Here is a 15,181-nt window from a genome sequence, read left to right on the forward strand (position 1 = left end):
CACACACATACACACATACACATACGCACACTTTGGATGGGCTCAACCCATCATCATAATTTTATAAGTACACATGCATACTTATATATACATACACATATACCTATACACACATACACACACACACATGCACACACACACATTTGGTGGATGGAGCAGAACCCCAGTAGCCACACTTTATTCCTTCTTAAACCTTCTTAGACAAAAATTCTTTATAAAATTACCTCATAGATAAAATGGGGAGTTACAGAAGGATGTCAATAGTAAGTTCAAAGCAGTGTTTCATTCCATAAGCTCATTATAAGTTCAAAGCAACAGTTTCACATAGCCTTGCTTTATCATAAGGCACACCTGTGGCTTCATCCTTGGACCTGACCTAGAATGAATGTTTCTCCTTGACCACAGATTTGTCCCAAGCCTATGTCTCATAGCTCATTTTATTCCGTACTATGCAGCCTTTGCTCACTATTCTATGAGGAAGGGGTACAGTCTATTCTTGGTTCTAACTTTATTCCATCGTTCTGGTAAAAGGACTAAAACCATCTCCTTAAACTTTATTCCTAAAATTATTTGAATTCTATATAAAGTCATGAAAGCAACTGAAAAGCATTCATTCGTAAAAGTTGATCTTCATGTGGATCTGCAGGAAATTTGCCCAGTAGGGTGGGCTGATGTTGAGGAATCAGACTATGTAGTGGTGGCAGAAAAGGCATATGAGCAGTGAGAAGCAACCCTTCCTCTCTGTAGTGCATCCATTGCAGCCATGGTGGGACATCTCGAGGAACCTCACTTGCTTGCTATAGCCTTTCCTTAGTAGTTTCTGTCAAAAAGCACTGTGATTTGTGACGTATAACAGTTTCAGGTCTGAGCTAAGAGGCTCCAATCACTGTTTGCTGGTGCTGAGCGCTCTGACACGCGTTGTACACAGTGCACATGTTCAGAACCAAGGCTGTAGGGAAGCTACAAGATGTGCCACAGGCAAGCACCACCAGAAGCACCAGGGGTTCGTCGTGCCTTTGATTTCTAATTAACTTTGTAAAGATTTATTTTATGTGTGTGTTTTGTCTGTATGGATGTGTGTGTCCCATGCATGTGCCTGATGCCTGAGGAGACCAGAAGAAGGCACTGGGTCAGCTTGAACTGGAGTTATGGCTGGTTGTGAGCCACCGTGTGCATGCTGGGAACTGAACCTGTGGGTCTTCTGGGAGAGCCCAGATGTTTGAAACAATTAACTCTTTAATAATTTTGGTTATTGTGCTTTCAGAAACCTTTTATTGTACTGTTGTTTTTCTCCTCCTGCATCATCATCCTGCTTCTGGACTTCCATATGGGTTTGACCCATAGTTTTGCAAGACCCTCTGGGACAAAGGCCCAGGGATGGGACAGGAGCTCAGAAAGCCCCAAACAGGAGAGTTTGGGGAAAAGCCTCATTTAATCTTTTTTCCCCCTCCTTCTAGCAAAATGTTAGCCCATTTTCCCTCTGGACAGTCAAATCCACTGGGAATTCTACAGTGTTGACCAAAGCACTTGAATGTTTAAGTTTTGTCTTGTTTGTTGTTTGACTGAGCTCTTAGAGACGATAGAGGGACAGCAGCCGACACCTGAATTGTATACACAGAGGGGGAACCGCAGGCACTGGAGATAGAAAATCAGCCTTTCTATTGGAGAACAAACGAAGACTTGCAGAGGCAAGCCGAGGAGCACCAGTGTAGTGTTACAGCCAGCCCCGAAGGTCCCCAAAGGACTCTCACACTCCTAAGCTGGGGGTCTTCGGAGTAGAGCATGTATCTTTCTGACTAATGGTTGATCCGTTTGCCTACCCTGCACAGGCGCATTGCCTGTTCAGAGGTAAGAGCTGTACCGTGTAGGCTCCGGGTTAGCGTTTGTTTCCCTCTGCCTGGGCAGTGGCAAATAACCCCTGCGTGTCCGCTTTACGGCAACAGAGATCCGTTCTTACGTGAACTCTCCACGAGGGTCAGCCTCAGCCGTGCATCGCAGGAGGACCCTGTAGGGATTCTCTGGGCCCCCGACCCAGTAGACCCCTAGGATTCTCTCAGCTTCAGCTGCCAAGGCTGGTGGTGGGGTCTGCCCATTCATACCGTATTCCCCATACCCGACGCCATGAACAGGAGTCGCGATGCACCTAAGGGAAACCCCGTGGGATGAAGCGGTGCGCAGACTTGGATATGAAATCAAGGATTACGATTCTTTCTTCGTGGAAAACTCTTTCTACTCCAGGCTGTCGCCACCACACCTGATCAGAGCTAACTCTTAAGAATTCCTCCATGCAAGTTTTAAATCGGTACATGGTGAGGTGTTTTTTTTTTTTTTAAAGCTACTATAGTTTCCATATAGGCTGGTATGTTTTTCTTGGCTCCCCTGAGAATGAGGATTGTTGGTACTGAGATTTGCTGTCAGCCGTCTTCACAGTTTCTGGTGTCTGAAGTAGATGGAGTTACACAATATCTCACCCAAGCAATCTCCGTATAAATTCTTAAAATGTTGTTTACCAGCTGCAATCTTTACGTGTCTCACTTTATTTATCTTCCAACACATACGGGCACACAACATTATACACCCTCATCGCACCCTCACCGCCACAAACACGAGGCTCTCCTCCATGCGTTCCGTTTATAAGGCATCGGACACTAACACCTAGGGTTGGAGAAAACGCCACGGACTGGACATTAAGGTTCACTCCAAGAGTATCATCTTGACTTGGGGATTTCTGTCGTACAAACCAAACCTAAGGGAGAAATAAGGAACGCAGAGAGTTTTATGAAAGCATGTTCTCTGTGGTATAATTTAGAATAATAAAGCATAGAAACCAGTACCCTGAGAGGTTGAACAAATTGTATCGTATTTACGTGATAAAATATTAAGTAGATGTTGTGATGATTACGTGTAAATATTAAGAATGGGAAGCATCTTCATCACACTACTGCGATGACAACACAGACTTTCGCAAAGAACTTTAATTCCAATTTTATCTGTGTGCATACAAAAGGGCTGGGGGCATTTATTTTGGGGACGATTAAATATTTTGTGAGGATTAAATATAATGCTTTTATTAGAGTATTTGAAAAACTCGTGACCACACAATGAGATGAGTACCTCATAAATGATAAAGAAGCAAACACATTTATTTGACAAATGAGCCAGAGCTTTTCCTCAAAGTGGCATTTGAGTGGCGCTCTCCTCAAATTATTAAATGCCCAGAAGGTACAGACAAGACACTGAGATGGACGAGCGTTTTTAAGGCCAACAAATCGGAAATGACCTAGGTCTCCACCCGTGGGTTCTCTTAAATTTGCTTCATCAGGTACATGACCCGAGAGGAGCTGGAAAGTGGCCCACTCAGCGTCTCTCCCTATTTCCCTTCCATGGCCAGGGTCGGTGTCACCCGGGAACTATCATCGTCAGGGACGTGGAGGCGGGGCAGAACGAGTAGGAGGAATGTCTAACGTGGTGATAACAGAAGGGGCTGAACATTCCTCCACTCTGCCATCCGTAGACTGGAGTCTCAGGAAAGCTAGGTGTACGTCAGTGTGCAAGTGAAGCCCCCAAACCAGGGAGCTGAGGGTGGGCTCCCTTCAAAGAGCACGACCAGGGTACATCTGGCACCAGGGTTCCGCTAGCGGAAAAACAGTCCATGTTCGGTGAAGTACCTGATTCGTGCATTGGTATGAAAGATACAGTTGTATTAGTTAGACTGTGGGGACATAGGAAAAGGCTTAGGGACCGGGAGGAGCTTGGGCTGCAGACCCACAGGGGAAGGAGGTAGGGAGACCAAGAAGAGGAGGAGACAGCAGCAATGCCAAGCAGAGACTTGGTTCTTCCAGAAGAGAGGGCAGGAGGGAGTTGCCAGGGGAGGAAGTCTGTGGCTCGGAAGAGGGAGGAACCAGTTTTGGCCATAAGAGCTTCCTTGATCTCTGAAGCATAAGTCCTCAGCGGTATCTGTTGTATTAACCCTGTGGTTGCCGTTACACTTGGAGGGTAGGGACCGGGGCCAGACAGGTGTTGAGGAAAGTAAGAAAAACGAGGACAAATCTGCCTATGGCTGGGCGCACGGGTCTGTTTTGTTTTCATGCAGAGCATTTCCCAGCTCGATTAGGAAGGTGAAGGCGGCGGCGTCAGCATGAGAATGTAGACACTAAGACAGAGGGCGGTATCCGAGAAGTTGACTGTGCTAATGTCTCATCATACGTAGGCAGAGGCTTCCAACATCCATGACCTACTTTCTCATGTGCCCTCAGTCCATGTGATACATGGTCTGTGTGGCTGTTTTCCAGATTCTTCTACTGATTTCTATTTCACTCTTACTCCTGTTGGGAGGTTGTTTTAATAGAAAGAGAAATGGCAGGAGAGGGTAACAGATACAGACTCTACCCCTATCCCGCACAGTGAGCGTTTTCTTTACTCCTCGGAAGGGACCTGCAAATGCTGGCAGCCCTGGTTCCGTGACTGTAATAAAACTTACTAGACTTGAACGTGATTGATCTCTGGAGTCGGTTTAGGGCATCTGAAAGTGTAATCAATGAGCTAACCTGCAGCCTCACAGCTACCCTCCTCTTTAACAGGGACCGGCCCGGTGATGAGAAGCCGAGCTGATGTGCAGCATCCCAACACATTTAATACACTTGAGGGTTATGAACTTCTGCAGGACATTGGTTTGAATGCTTTGCACCGGAATAAATGGAATCCCAACGCTGAGAGATGAGTTGATTTGCAAATCGTCTTCTCCCTTAGCTCCAGTACTTCCTGCTGCTTCATTGTCCCTTTTGTCCCCTTGCTATGGTGACGGATCCCCCATGACTCTTCGGGAATCCAGACGTGAACTTGCGATTCTGTGCACTGTTGTGTGCAGAGCGATGGGGCTGTGCTACCTGGATGCTCAGAAGAAGAAATGTCCTTGCCAGCATCCTTTCTCTGTAGCCCTATTCTGTCTGCGCAAAGGATCATCCTTGTTATAACATCTCTCAAAGTGATTGAACAGGCAATTTTTTTCTTCTGTTCTCTGATGTGCTGCTAGATATTCTGAATGCTGATGACACAGTTCAAAGCAGTTTCAATCTTTCCGTTTCACTGACCCAGTGAGAATGATGTCTTATAGGTAAAGAGGCTAAATTTCAGGATAAGTTTGTCTGTCTGTCTGTCTCTCCCTCCTTTCACTTTTTGCCTCTCCTTCCTGTCCTTCATCCTTCCCCTCTTCTCTCTGTCCCTCCCTGCCTTCCTTCCTCTCTCTCTCTCTCTCTCTCTCTCTCTCTCTCCCTTCCTTCCTTCCTTCCTTCCCCTTTCTTTCTTTCTTCCTTTCTCCTTTCTTTCTTTCTTTCTTTGTTTCTTTCTTTCTTTCTGATAGCAGATCCACTGATGAGTACCTCTTAATAGATTTTATGTCTATTCCTAACATACATTCTAATTACCAGCTGATATCTTATAAAGATACCGTTAAGGATCCAGTAATGCAGATTATAGCAGATTGTGGCAGTGCCGGATGAAGGAAAAGAATTTCTTTTCACTGAGGACTACCCACACACCTTTCCTCAGACATCCCTGCCTTCAGTGTTTTTACATCTTGCTCCTCAAAGTTCCAACAAGCTATTCAAGCCACTCCCCTTGAGCCTGAGTATATTTTCAGTCTGGGCGTTTCTGTCTGCACCGGCTGAACGATCGCAGTAAGCAACTGTACTAAACAATGGCGGGATTTTATCAAGGGCTTCGCCTAACTCCTAGTTACACACAGCTAATTCTTACTTTCTGGAATTATAACGGTAGAGGCTGTGATTAGTGTATAGATCCAGGAGAAACTGCTACTCATGCACTTGTGTAATTTTAGGGTGGTGGTGGTGGTGGTAGTCACAGCTTTACTGATGCGAAGCATCGCTTCCACAGTGATGGTGCACGAGGAGAGTCTTTGGATGGGATGGTTGGGCACTAAGAACATAAAGGCAGTTCTTGTGAATTATATAAACCACTAATATCACCTGCTTGGATAAGAGGTATGGGTCTATCCTCAGAGATCATCCTGTGACTTTCTATGCATGTCTCAATCACCAACCATTCATTGATTAATTGATTCATTCTTCAGTAGTAACCTCTTGTGCCTCTTCATAACGATCATGCGTTTATAGAGCCTGCTATAGTCATGCCCTCAGTCTGTGCTCGATGAGTGAATGAACAAACAGGCAAGGGAATGAACGAATATGTGAATGAATTAGTGAATATGTTAATGAGCCAATGGCCACATTAATAATCAACAAATATGCTAATGATTAATGAATATGTTAACAAAGGGCTGAATACGTTAGTGAATTAATGAATAAACGTGTGAATGAATGAAGAGGCGAGGGAATTAATAAATAGGTGCCTGAGTGAACGAGAGAGGAAATGAATGTCAGATGAGTGTCACCGTGCATGGTCAACGTTCTGATGCACGGTGAGCAACGCCTTGGGGAACTGCAAGGGAGGCACCAGGAAAATAAGGCTTGTTGATTCTTGCTGGCTCTTGGAATATATCCACAGAACCCAATTGGGTGAAAGGATGTGCTGTGTGCTGGCCTCAGTGTGCCCTGAATCTGGACACGGCCTTCTGCCTTGCTTTCATGCTTTCCCAGATACAATCTACAGTACGTGCCAGGCAATTGTGCTTAAGTTGTTCCTTCTGCCTTGAGAAAGTTCTGGGAAAGGGCTGCTCTGCTAATATCCGTCATGTGCTCACCGGCTTTTATTTACTGCTTTTCTGATCATGTACATCTTTCTCTGAACTCAAACAACCTCTCTTGGATCGTTGCTGTCTTTGTTATTTTCGTGTATAAAACGCACACTGACATTGAAGTAAAGTTGTCTATAGCATTAGACTGGAGTCCGCCCGATTCCTAAGTCCCCAAATCCCAGGTCTCACAGATGGATCGACACAGGTCGAGAGAAGTAGACAGATGAGTGATGTGTGAATAGGAGAATGAATGAATGGGTGGATGAATGAATGAATGAATGGATGGATGAATGAATGAATGGATGGATGACTGAATGAATGGATGGATGACTGAATGAATGAATGAATGGGTTAGTTAGTGAGTGAATTGGCGAGTGAGTAAAATGAACCGAAGGGCATTTCATTTGCTTTCTGAAGCCAGCAGAAACCTCGATGTTAAAATTGAGTGGAAACGCTGCAGGCTCTACCACTTAAAATCCATAGGTAGGGCCCTAAATGAAATTCTAACAGACTAAATTCAATAGCACATTGAAAGAGTCATCTGGTCTGACCAAAGAGAGTTTCTTTCTAGAACTGCCAAGGTAGTTTTCTATTAAGGAGAGTGGCGCTGGCAGCGTGGGAATGGAAAGCGTTGCAACCATTTTGGAAAGCAATCTAGCAATAAGTATTAAAGTTAAAAAATATATTTATGTCTTTCGAGCCGGCTATGCCGCTCCTGGGAATCTATTCCCCAGAAGAGAGAGCTAGGGTCTGAGGATCCTCGTACAAAATGGCCATTGAGGCCTGGCTCCTGGCAGTCAAAAGTGTGACTAAATGATGGCTATAGTCATGTAGTTTGCTATGTGACAACACAGTCACATGCACGATTCAGGATGTTCAAGAGAATGACTAGAGCCCGTTGACACAGGTTTTCACAAGCGACCGTCATGTGCTACGAAACAAAGGGCATGAGGGCTATACAAAAAGACGTCGTTAGCCGAAAGAAAGAAAACACCTCCAAAGCAAACAATACAGAATGGCTGGGGATCCCGGGCTACAGCCTCACTGGTCGGACCCACTCGGGAATATTACTTCTTCGACCTCAGTTTTTCCTTCTGATGTCGGTCAAGATTAAATGAATGAAAACAGGCAAAGCGCCAGGGACATAGAAAATAACGGATAGCTGCGGGTTATTCTCTCAGCTACTTTTGTTTGTTTGTAGACCCGAGCAAACACAAAGGCAAAATCAAGGAAAGACGTTAAAGACACGCACCAGCTTGCTAACCTCCCTTTGTTTTGGGGGACAAGCGGGTGACGTGGGATGAAGAGTGAGATGGCCCAATAAATAAAGAAAAAGGTGCGCCCTTCATGTTTATGAATCAAATGTAAACAGTGGCGTTGAGACCATTACAAAGAAACTCACTGATTCCAAAGGAGCACTTTATTGTTAAGTATAAAAAAATGAATCGATCCTGGAAGAGCACTCCGTGTTTTAAGCAACAGCCATTGTTTGGCCTGATGGGGAAACACTACAAAGGGCTTACTGGAGTGTGTTTTCTGAAATCCTGACTTCATAATAGGGGGAAGGAAGTATCCACAGAAAGCATCCATCATGAAAAAACTTGGTATTACGTCACAAATAGCACGGGCCTGGATTTCAGTAGGAGCCTGGCAAGGGTGTGTGGTCCTGTGTCACCTTCAGGTCCTAGCAAAAATACCGCTTCCACAGGGGACCCTTCTAGACTCACATTCTTGGAGCACATCCCCACCCTCCCATTCCCTGCCCCATCACCCTTTCACTGGTGGCTGTTACCGCGGAGAGAAGTAGATGAGAATGCGGTGCCATCGTTAAACCCTCGCCTGCTCATGTGATGCCGACCATTCATGTTGTAGCTTAACCAATTGTCTTCCCTCCGCTTAAAAGTGTTTAAAGGCATTAAAAGAGATAACTTTTCCTTTAAAGGGAGTCAGTTTCTGGGGCCGCTGGAGCGGAGTCATGACTGGGGGATTTCCTCTTCATGAACTGGCAGTGGAGAGAGATTGGATCAGGCCGGGGTTTCAGGCCCTTGATTCTCATCCTTGCGAGGGGGATGTGGTGATGCAGCCTCTTGTCCTTTCTGGAAGAGTCATGAGCGTAGTTGATTGCATTTTTATGAAGTCCACCTAGCTTTCCTAATGGAAAGGGCTTGACATTAGCAAGACAGGGACTTAGATGGCTATCAAACAAAGGTCGCTTTACAAAGAAAACCTCACAGTGAATTTGAGCGGGCAGTCTTGAGCAACTGAAGCCTCTCTGAGCTTTCCTAGTGCTCTACACGTCAGATCTGTTAGATTCACCGCTCCCCCAACCCCCACTTTTGTGTGCCATGATCAATAGAAATTTCCAGGATGGAATTAATCCCCTATTTATGATCCTAGAAAATATCTGTGTTAAGGCTTTATAATCGAGCGATAGTGTCATCTGTGTAAACTACCTGGCCCTGACTGGTTTGCCTCCATTTCTGAGTTGTGGCGAAGTGATAACGGTCTCTCCAGTTTTCTGAATGTCGGCGTCTCTAGCAGCCACTCTTAGATGAAAATCCCCATCTCTCCCAAGCCCACAAGTACAGATGGGCCGTTTGACTGTGTTCAAAATGCTTTCTTCTCCCCCAGGTCCTTGCAAACATGGAAGACATTAAAGTCCGAGAAATACAGATTTTTGACTACAGGAAGAAAATCGCTGAATCAGAGACTAAGTTGAAACAGCAGCAAAACCTGTACGAAGCTGTGAGATCCGACAGAAACCTGTACAGCAAAAACCTGGTCGAGGCTCAGGTAAGCAAGCTCTTCGCATGTTTGTGTTCTGATTTCCCTCCATGCTGGGTTTAAAGCACTTCCTGTTGTTCTTGTGGCCTAGACAAGACTAAAAAGTCCTGTTCACCCTGGCTGGAAAAGCGTCAGTTTACACACACCGTCTTGTTGCTGGGCATGGGAGTGACGTCACTCAGTAGGACACGGGTTGCTCAGTCTCCTTTAAATTGCCATTGCACCATGGGTAGGCTTTAAAATGGTTGGTGGCAGCTGCCAAGGCTTGGACTGCAGTTGTACATTTTCCTTGTTTAACTCCAGAACTTGGCTCTGGGGTCTCTCCACAACGATTCGTGTGCTCCTGATTTTCTTAGTCAAAGGATAGGTCGTGTGCAAATATGTGTTCATGCATGTGTGCATGTGTGTGTGTGTGTATGCGTGTATGTATGCACATGTGTGTGCACATGTGCTTGTGCGAGCATGTGTGTGCATGTATATGTACACGTGTGCTTGTGTGAACACACGTGTGCATGCGTGTATGCATGCGTTGCATGTGTGTGCTGCATACGTCACTGTTTATATGCTGCGTGTGTTTCATGAGACTATTTTGTGCTGTTTCTATAAGGTACTCTGACATTGCTGGGCACAAGAGACAGAGGAATCACCTAATCAGATTTGGTCAAGATAATGTTTTGAGAAAGCTCTTTAATAAATATTGAACTTCCACGCGGAGGGCGGCGTCTGCTCATCCGACTCTCAAACCCCTTTCTCCCTTCTCTTGTCAGGATGAAATAACAGAAATGAAGAGAAAGTTGAAGATCATGACGCATCAGGTGGACCAGCTGAAGGAAGAAATCTCTGCGAAGGAGGCTGCCCTTGTGAAGCTGCATCTGGAACAGCAGCGCATCGAAAAGGAGAAAGAGACACTGAAGGTAGGGGCTTAGAGCAGCAGCTCCGGCTGGCATCATATGGGCACAGGCAGCTTCCGCTCACTGAAGCAGCAGGAGGCCGGGAGAGGGACCAAGGAAGGCTCCCATAGTCTCCGTCGCTAAGATCCAGAAGCCACCGGCACCGGGTGCTGGGAGGACCACCTTCGTCATCTTGAGACCAGTCTCCATGCGGGAGGTGGTCCCAGTCATGTGGGGGAGGAAGGGGGTGGAGGTGTGCACCTCCCAGCTCGTTCCTGATTACTATGCCTCAGTGGAAGAGAGACTAGCAGGTTGGTAGTGCCCAGGAAATCCTTGACCTTATAGGCCAGCTACCATCCATTTGCACTCAGCACCCATGTCGAGCCCTCTCCTCATGCCTGGCATTCCCAGACTCCACTCTGGCTATTTGCCTGTCTGTCCCCAGCCGCCGCCCCTTTGTATGCAGGTGTCTTTCCTGTCTGTAGGATTGGTACCCACTAGAGCTTCCTCTGCACTTGGTTGGCTCTGGATCGGGTCCACAGCTGACCTTGCATCTGCATTTGCAGCCTCCCCTCAGGGGACACCTGTCTCCATCGATATTACTAAGACATTCCTGTGTATTTATCTGCTTCGTCTTTATGATTCTAGGGATGAACGCAGGCCCTTGTACATCTAAGGCAAACATTCTACTACTGAGTTATATCTCTAGCTCTCTCTTTTTGTTTTGTTTTGTTTTGTTTAAGAGGGGGTCTTGCTAAGCAGCCCAGGCTAGCCTCAAACTCATGAGCCTCCTGACTGTTGTTCTTTAGTTTGGGATTACAGGCAGGTACCTCCACATCCTACTAGGTAAGGCCTTTAAACCTACTAGTTTACAAAGCTGTGTATCCTAACACAATGTAAGAGAGATTTCCCTTCTACTTCACTGGACCAAAGAACTGAAATGAGGAACATCTAAGAGAGTGATGGAATTTTGATGTAATAAACACAAACACACACACAAACACACACACATACACACACACACACATACATACACACACAGACACATACACGCACACACAGACACACACACACAGACACACACACACAGACACACACACACACAAACAGACACATATACACACAGACACATACACACAGACACACACACACACAACAGACACATACACACAGACACACATAGACACACACAGACACACACACACACACACACACACACACACACAAACACACACACACACATACACACACACACACACACACACACACACACACACACACACACACACACACACACACACAGACACACAGACACACAAACACACACACAGACACACACACAGACACACACAAAGACAAACACAGACACACAGACACACAAACACAGACACACACAGACACACACAGACACACACACAGATGCACTCACAGACATACACACAGACACACAGACACATTCACAGACACACACACAGACACACACACAGACACTCACAGACACCCACACAAAGACACACAAAGACACACAAAGACACACACAGACATATACACAGACACACACAAAGACATACACAAACTCACACAGACACACAAACACAGATACACACACACACAGATGCACTCACAGACATACACACAGACACACAGACACACACACAGACACTCACAGACACACACACAGACACACACACAGACACACAGACACAGACACACGCAGACACACACATAAAGACACACACACACACACACACACACACACACACACACACACACTACTTATGGTTGCTTAAGATGTGCCTGTCCCTTTACAGTAAGGCAGAGACAGAGTAGCATGGCTTCTGCAAACAGTAGCTTTCAAAGATAGACATGGTCTTGAAATGGCATACAGCATCACACAGGTTTCAAGTCCTACTTCCTTGATTCTAGGATGCCATAGTTTGAAACATACATTCTCAGTTTAACAACGGGCTTGGCACCTTGACGTTAGGTTTTCATGGAAACGGAACTGTCGCATTAAATTAATTTAAGGGACATTCAGTCTGAAAAAGATTAAACTGTAACAAAAGTACCCTGATGAAAAGGACATTGTAACTGATATATTTATCTGGGGGCTTTCATTCCATTATTCCAGCTCATGAGAAAGACTGGAAAACTCTTCAGAAAGTTTATCGATATTTAAAGAACTTTACAAGATTTAAAAACACCCTGCATTTTTGTAGCATCTACTCTTGTTCAGAAGCAGTTTAAATGGGGGACGGTTTGTTTTATCCCAGAGGTCGGTAGTGGGATGGGCTTTAGTTACTGTTGAACCAATGAGAAAAATCTCGTTATCAACCCCGCTGCACAGGGGCCTCTTGGACCACATTAGAAAGGCTTTAGTATCATGAGCCTTGCTAATTGCTATATCATCTCTTTCTCTTGGACGATGCATTCATTCCCATCTTTGCTTCCCAAGTGGTGGCCAGTTTAGAAGATTAACCATCAGCCCACAGTGGAGTCCAAGCTGGAACTAAGTGCCCCCTACAGACTCTCGTTCCAGAACGAACAGCACCCCATACCAACGACCAGTTCCTTGGAGTCTGTTGTTAGATGGTGTCTGTTTCAATGGTGCCCTCCACCATTAGCATCTACAAATACCGTGCCCACGAAGCATCAGAATAAAACACGGGGCAGTAGGCTGTGTTTTTCTGCCTCCCCAAGCAAGCAGAGTTGATAACCAGTAGACGCGGCGGGGTGATCCAAAGGCTTCTTGGAGGTGACCTTATTTGGAGCGGACAGTTGGTGGCCGCTGGTTATAGAAAGGTGAGAGTTTTGGGTTGGTCGTAGAGGTTTACCAGCTTTTCTCACTGAGGTGAGGACGAGGACCAGAGACAGGATGACTGTTTGATTCATCTGAGCTTATCTGAAGGCGACTTGTCCTGGTGCTGTCTGTGCATATGGACAACTCTGGCCTAGCCTTAAGCCTTCCTGACCTCCCTTAGAACAATACACAGCTCACACATAGAGTCCCAGCCAGTTGACTGGTTACAACAAAGAACTGGAGTCACAGCCCACAGGTTTCTGGGTTGCAAGTATCTTCGCTCTGAGAACTGAAACCTCGGAGGAAAGAACAGATTTTCTAGTAACGTTGCCCCCAAAGATTATTTATGTTTTCGTTCTACAAAACCACGTGGGTACACAGTTCTTTTGGAGAAGCCCGATTGGCTCAGTGGGTCACAAGATGCATTTGTAAAGGATAAAGTAACCCACTAGTTTCCGAAGCCTCCAGGCAGACAGTTGCCATGGGGGCGATCAGCACCCACTCACCCCCTCATCTGACCAGTTTTTCTCCTTGTGTCCCTTTCTTCCTCCTTTTCTGTGGTCCCCGGTCGCTACTGTCTCGGGATCATAGACACTGTCAGTGCAGCCCACCTCTGACAGCATGCCAGAGATCTCTTCAGCCCGGGCTCTATCCGGATCTCTCCGCTCATTGAGTTCCAGTCTTGTTTCACTCACACCAAGGGAGCCACCTCATTTGGAATGTCTGCCTTCCTGGCCTAACAAGGCTCAGACGCTGTCTCTCCTCTTCCCAATCATCCGCCATCTGTTTGACAAGCACTTTGATTCTCCGTGAATAATGCAGCAGCAAGTTCTCTGCCTCCAGAGCTCAGTGGCACGTTAGGGACTGGCCTCAGGGTACCACATCCTTCCACTTACTGATTCCTTCCCTGGACATGAATGAGGAGCTGTCATCCACAGGGGCAGGAAGAAGCCTCATTACACGGGTGGCTGAAGACTTCAGCTGAGGCATGCATGAGCCAGTGAGACCCTCCTGAGTCTGGCTCTTGAGATACTGTTTATGCCCAGAGCCATATTTGGTGATAAGCAGCCCACAGACGCTGGTTGCTACATTGTATAATCCTGAGGGTAGCTACTGAAGGGTGTGTCCAGTCATCTCATTAGAATCTCCTGTCACAAGTAACACATTTGGCAGGTGGTGCAAAATCTTCTAATCCTACTTAGGAGGTTGTCTGATGGGTGTAGAGCAGTTGGGTACAAAGCAGTTGTCACCCTTCCTGAGATGTAGTTCAGATTTATAACGGCTAAATGTATCAGGCCCTGGGTATTTTGTTGATGTTAACATTTGCTGCCAATGCCTAATGCCACGTCTTGTTTACAGCCCATAAATTTATGACATAAGGAGACCACTCAGAATTTTGATCTATTACGGAGAAGGCGCCCAGCAGTGCCAGGCGCGCGGCCGGTTTTACATTTCAGACAGATACTTTTACACACTGCTGATTGCATTTTAATATAACAAGGGTTTCATTTTGTTCTGCTGATGGATTCTGATCCGCTCTTGGCACTTAGGAACAGAGAAGTGAGTGTGCAGATATGGGAAAATAAAAGTTTTATGAAGGGAGGCACAAGCCAAACAGGTAATTCATCGCTGTCTTTGCTGCTGCCACCGGAAATGATTATAGAACCAGAAAAAAACAAAACAAAACAAAACAAAAAACAAAACAAAAACCTGGTTCCTCACTCTCTTCTCACAGGCACTCCTCCTGAGAGGTAAATACGAGACCAGTATTTCTTTTTGCTTATCCCCAAATCAAAACATATTTCATGAATGAACACACAAACCGTCATGGAAGAAACCCCTGGTTTTATAGGAGCTGGTTGCCCTTCATATGCACCTCACATCCAGTTGTAGGTGTGCAGCATCTCTTAGTGCTTGAGTAAGCTGCAGTACGGAGTTCTGGCCCTCACAGGCTAGAATCAGGCCTCGACCTCAGTTTGGTTGCTTCATAAGCTT

General features: G+C 45.9%; 1 protein-coding gene across 1 annotated transcript in view; it reads left to right on the forward strand.

Moving 5' to 3' along the window:
• Cfap58 (cilia and flagella associated protein 58) overlaps positions 1-15,181 on the forward strand; it is a 103,565-nt gene that overhangs the window by 26,916 nt on the left and 61,468 nt on the right. The window contains exons 10-11 of the mRNA XM_032895532.1: positions 9,344-9,505; positions 10,264-10,410. Of these exons, the coding sequence (XP_032751423.1) occupies positions 9,344-9,505; positions 10,264-10,410 (309 nt within the window). The remainder of the gene's footprint in view (positions 1-9,343; positions 9,506-10,263; positions 10,411-15,181) is intronic.

Source organism: Rattus rattus, chromosome 2 (assembly GCF_011064425.1).
Source record: "Rattus rattus isolate New Zealand chromosome 2, Rrattus_CSIRO_v1, whole genome shotgun sequence".
Taxonomy (NCBI): domain Eukaryota; kingdom Metazoa; phylum Chordata; class Mammalia; order Rodentia; family Muridae; genus Rattus; species Rattus rattus.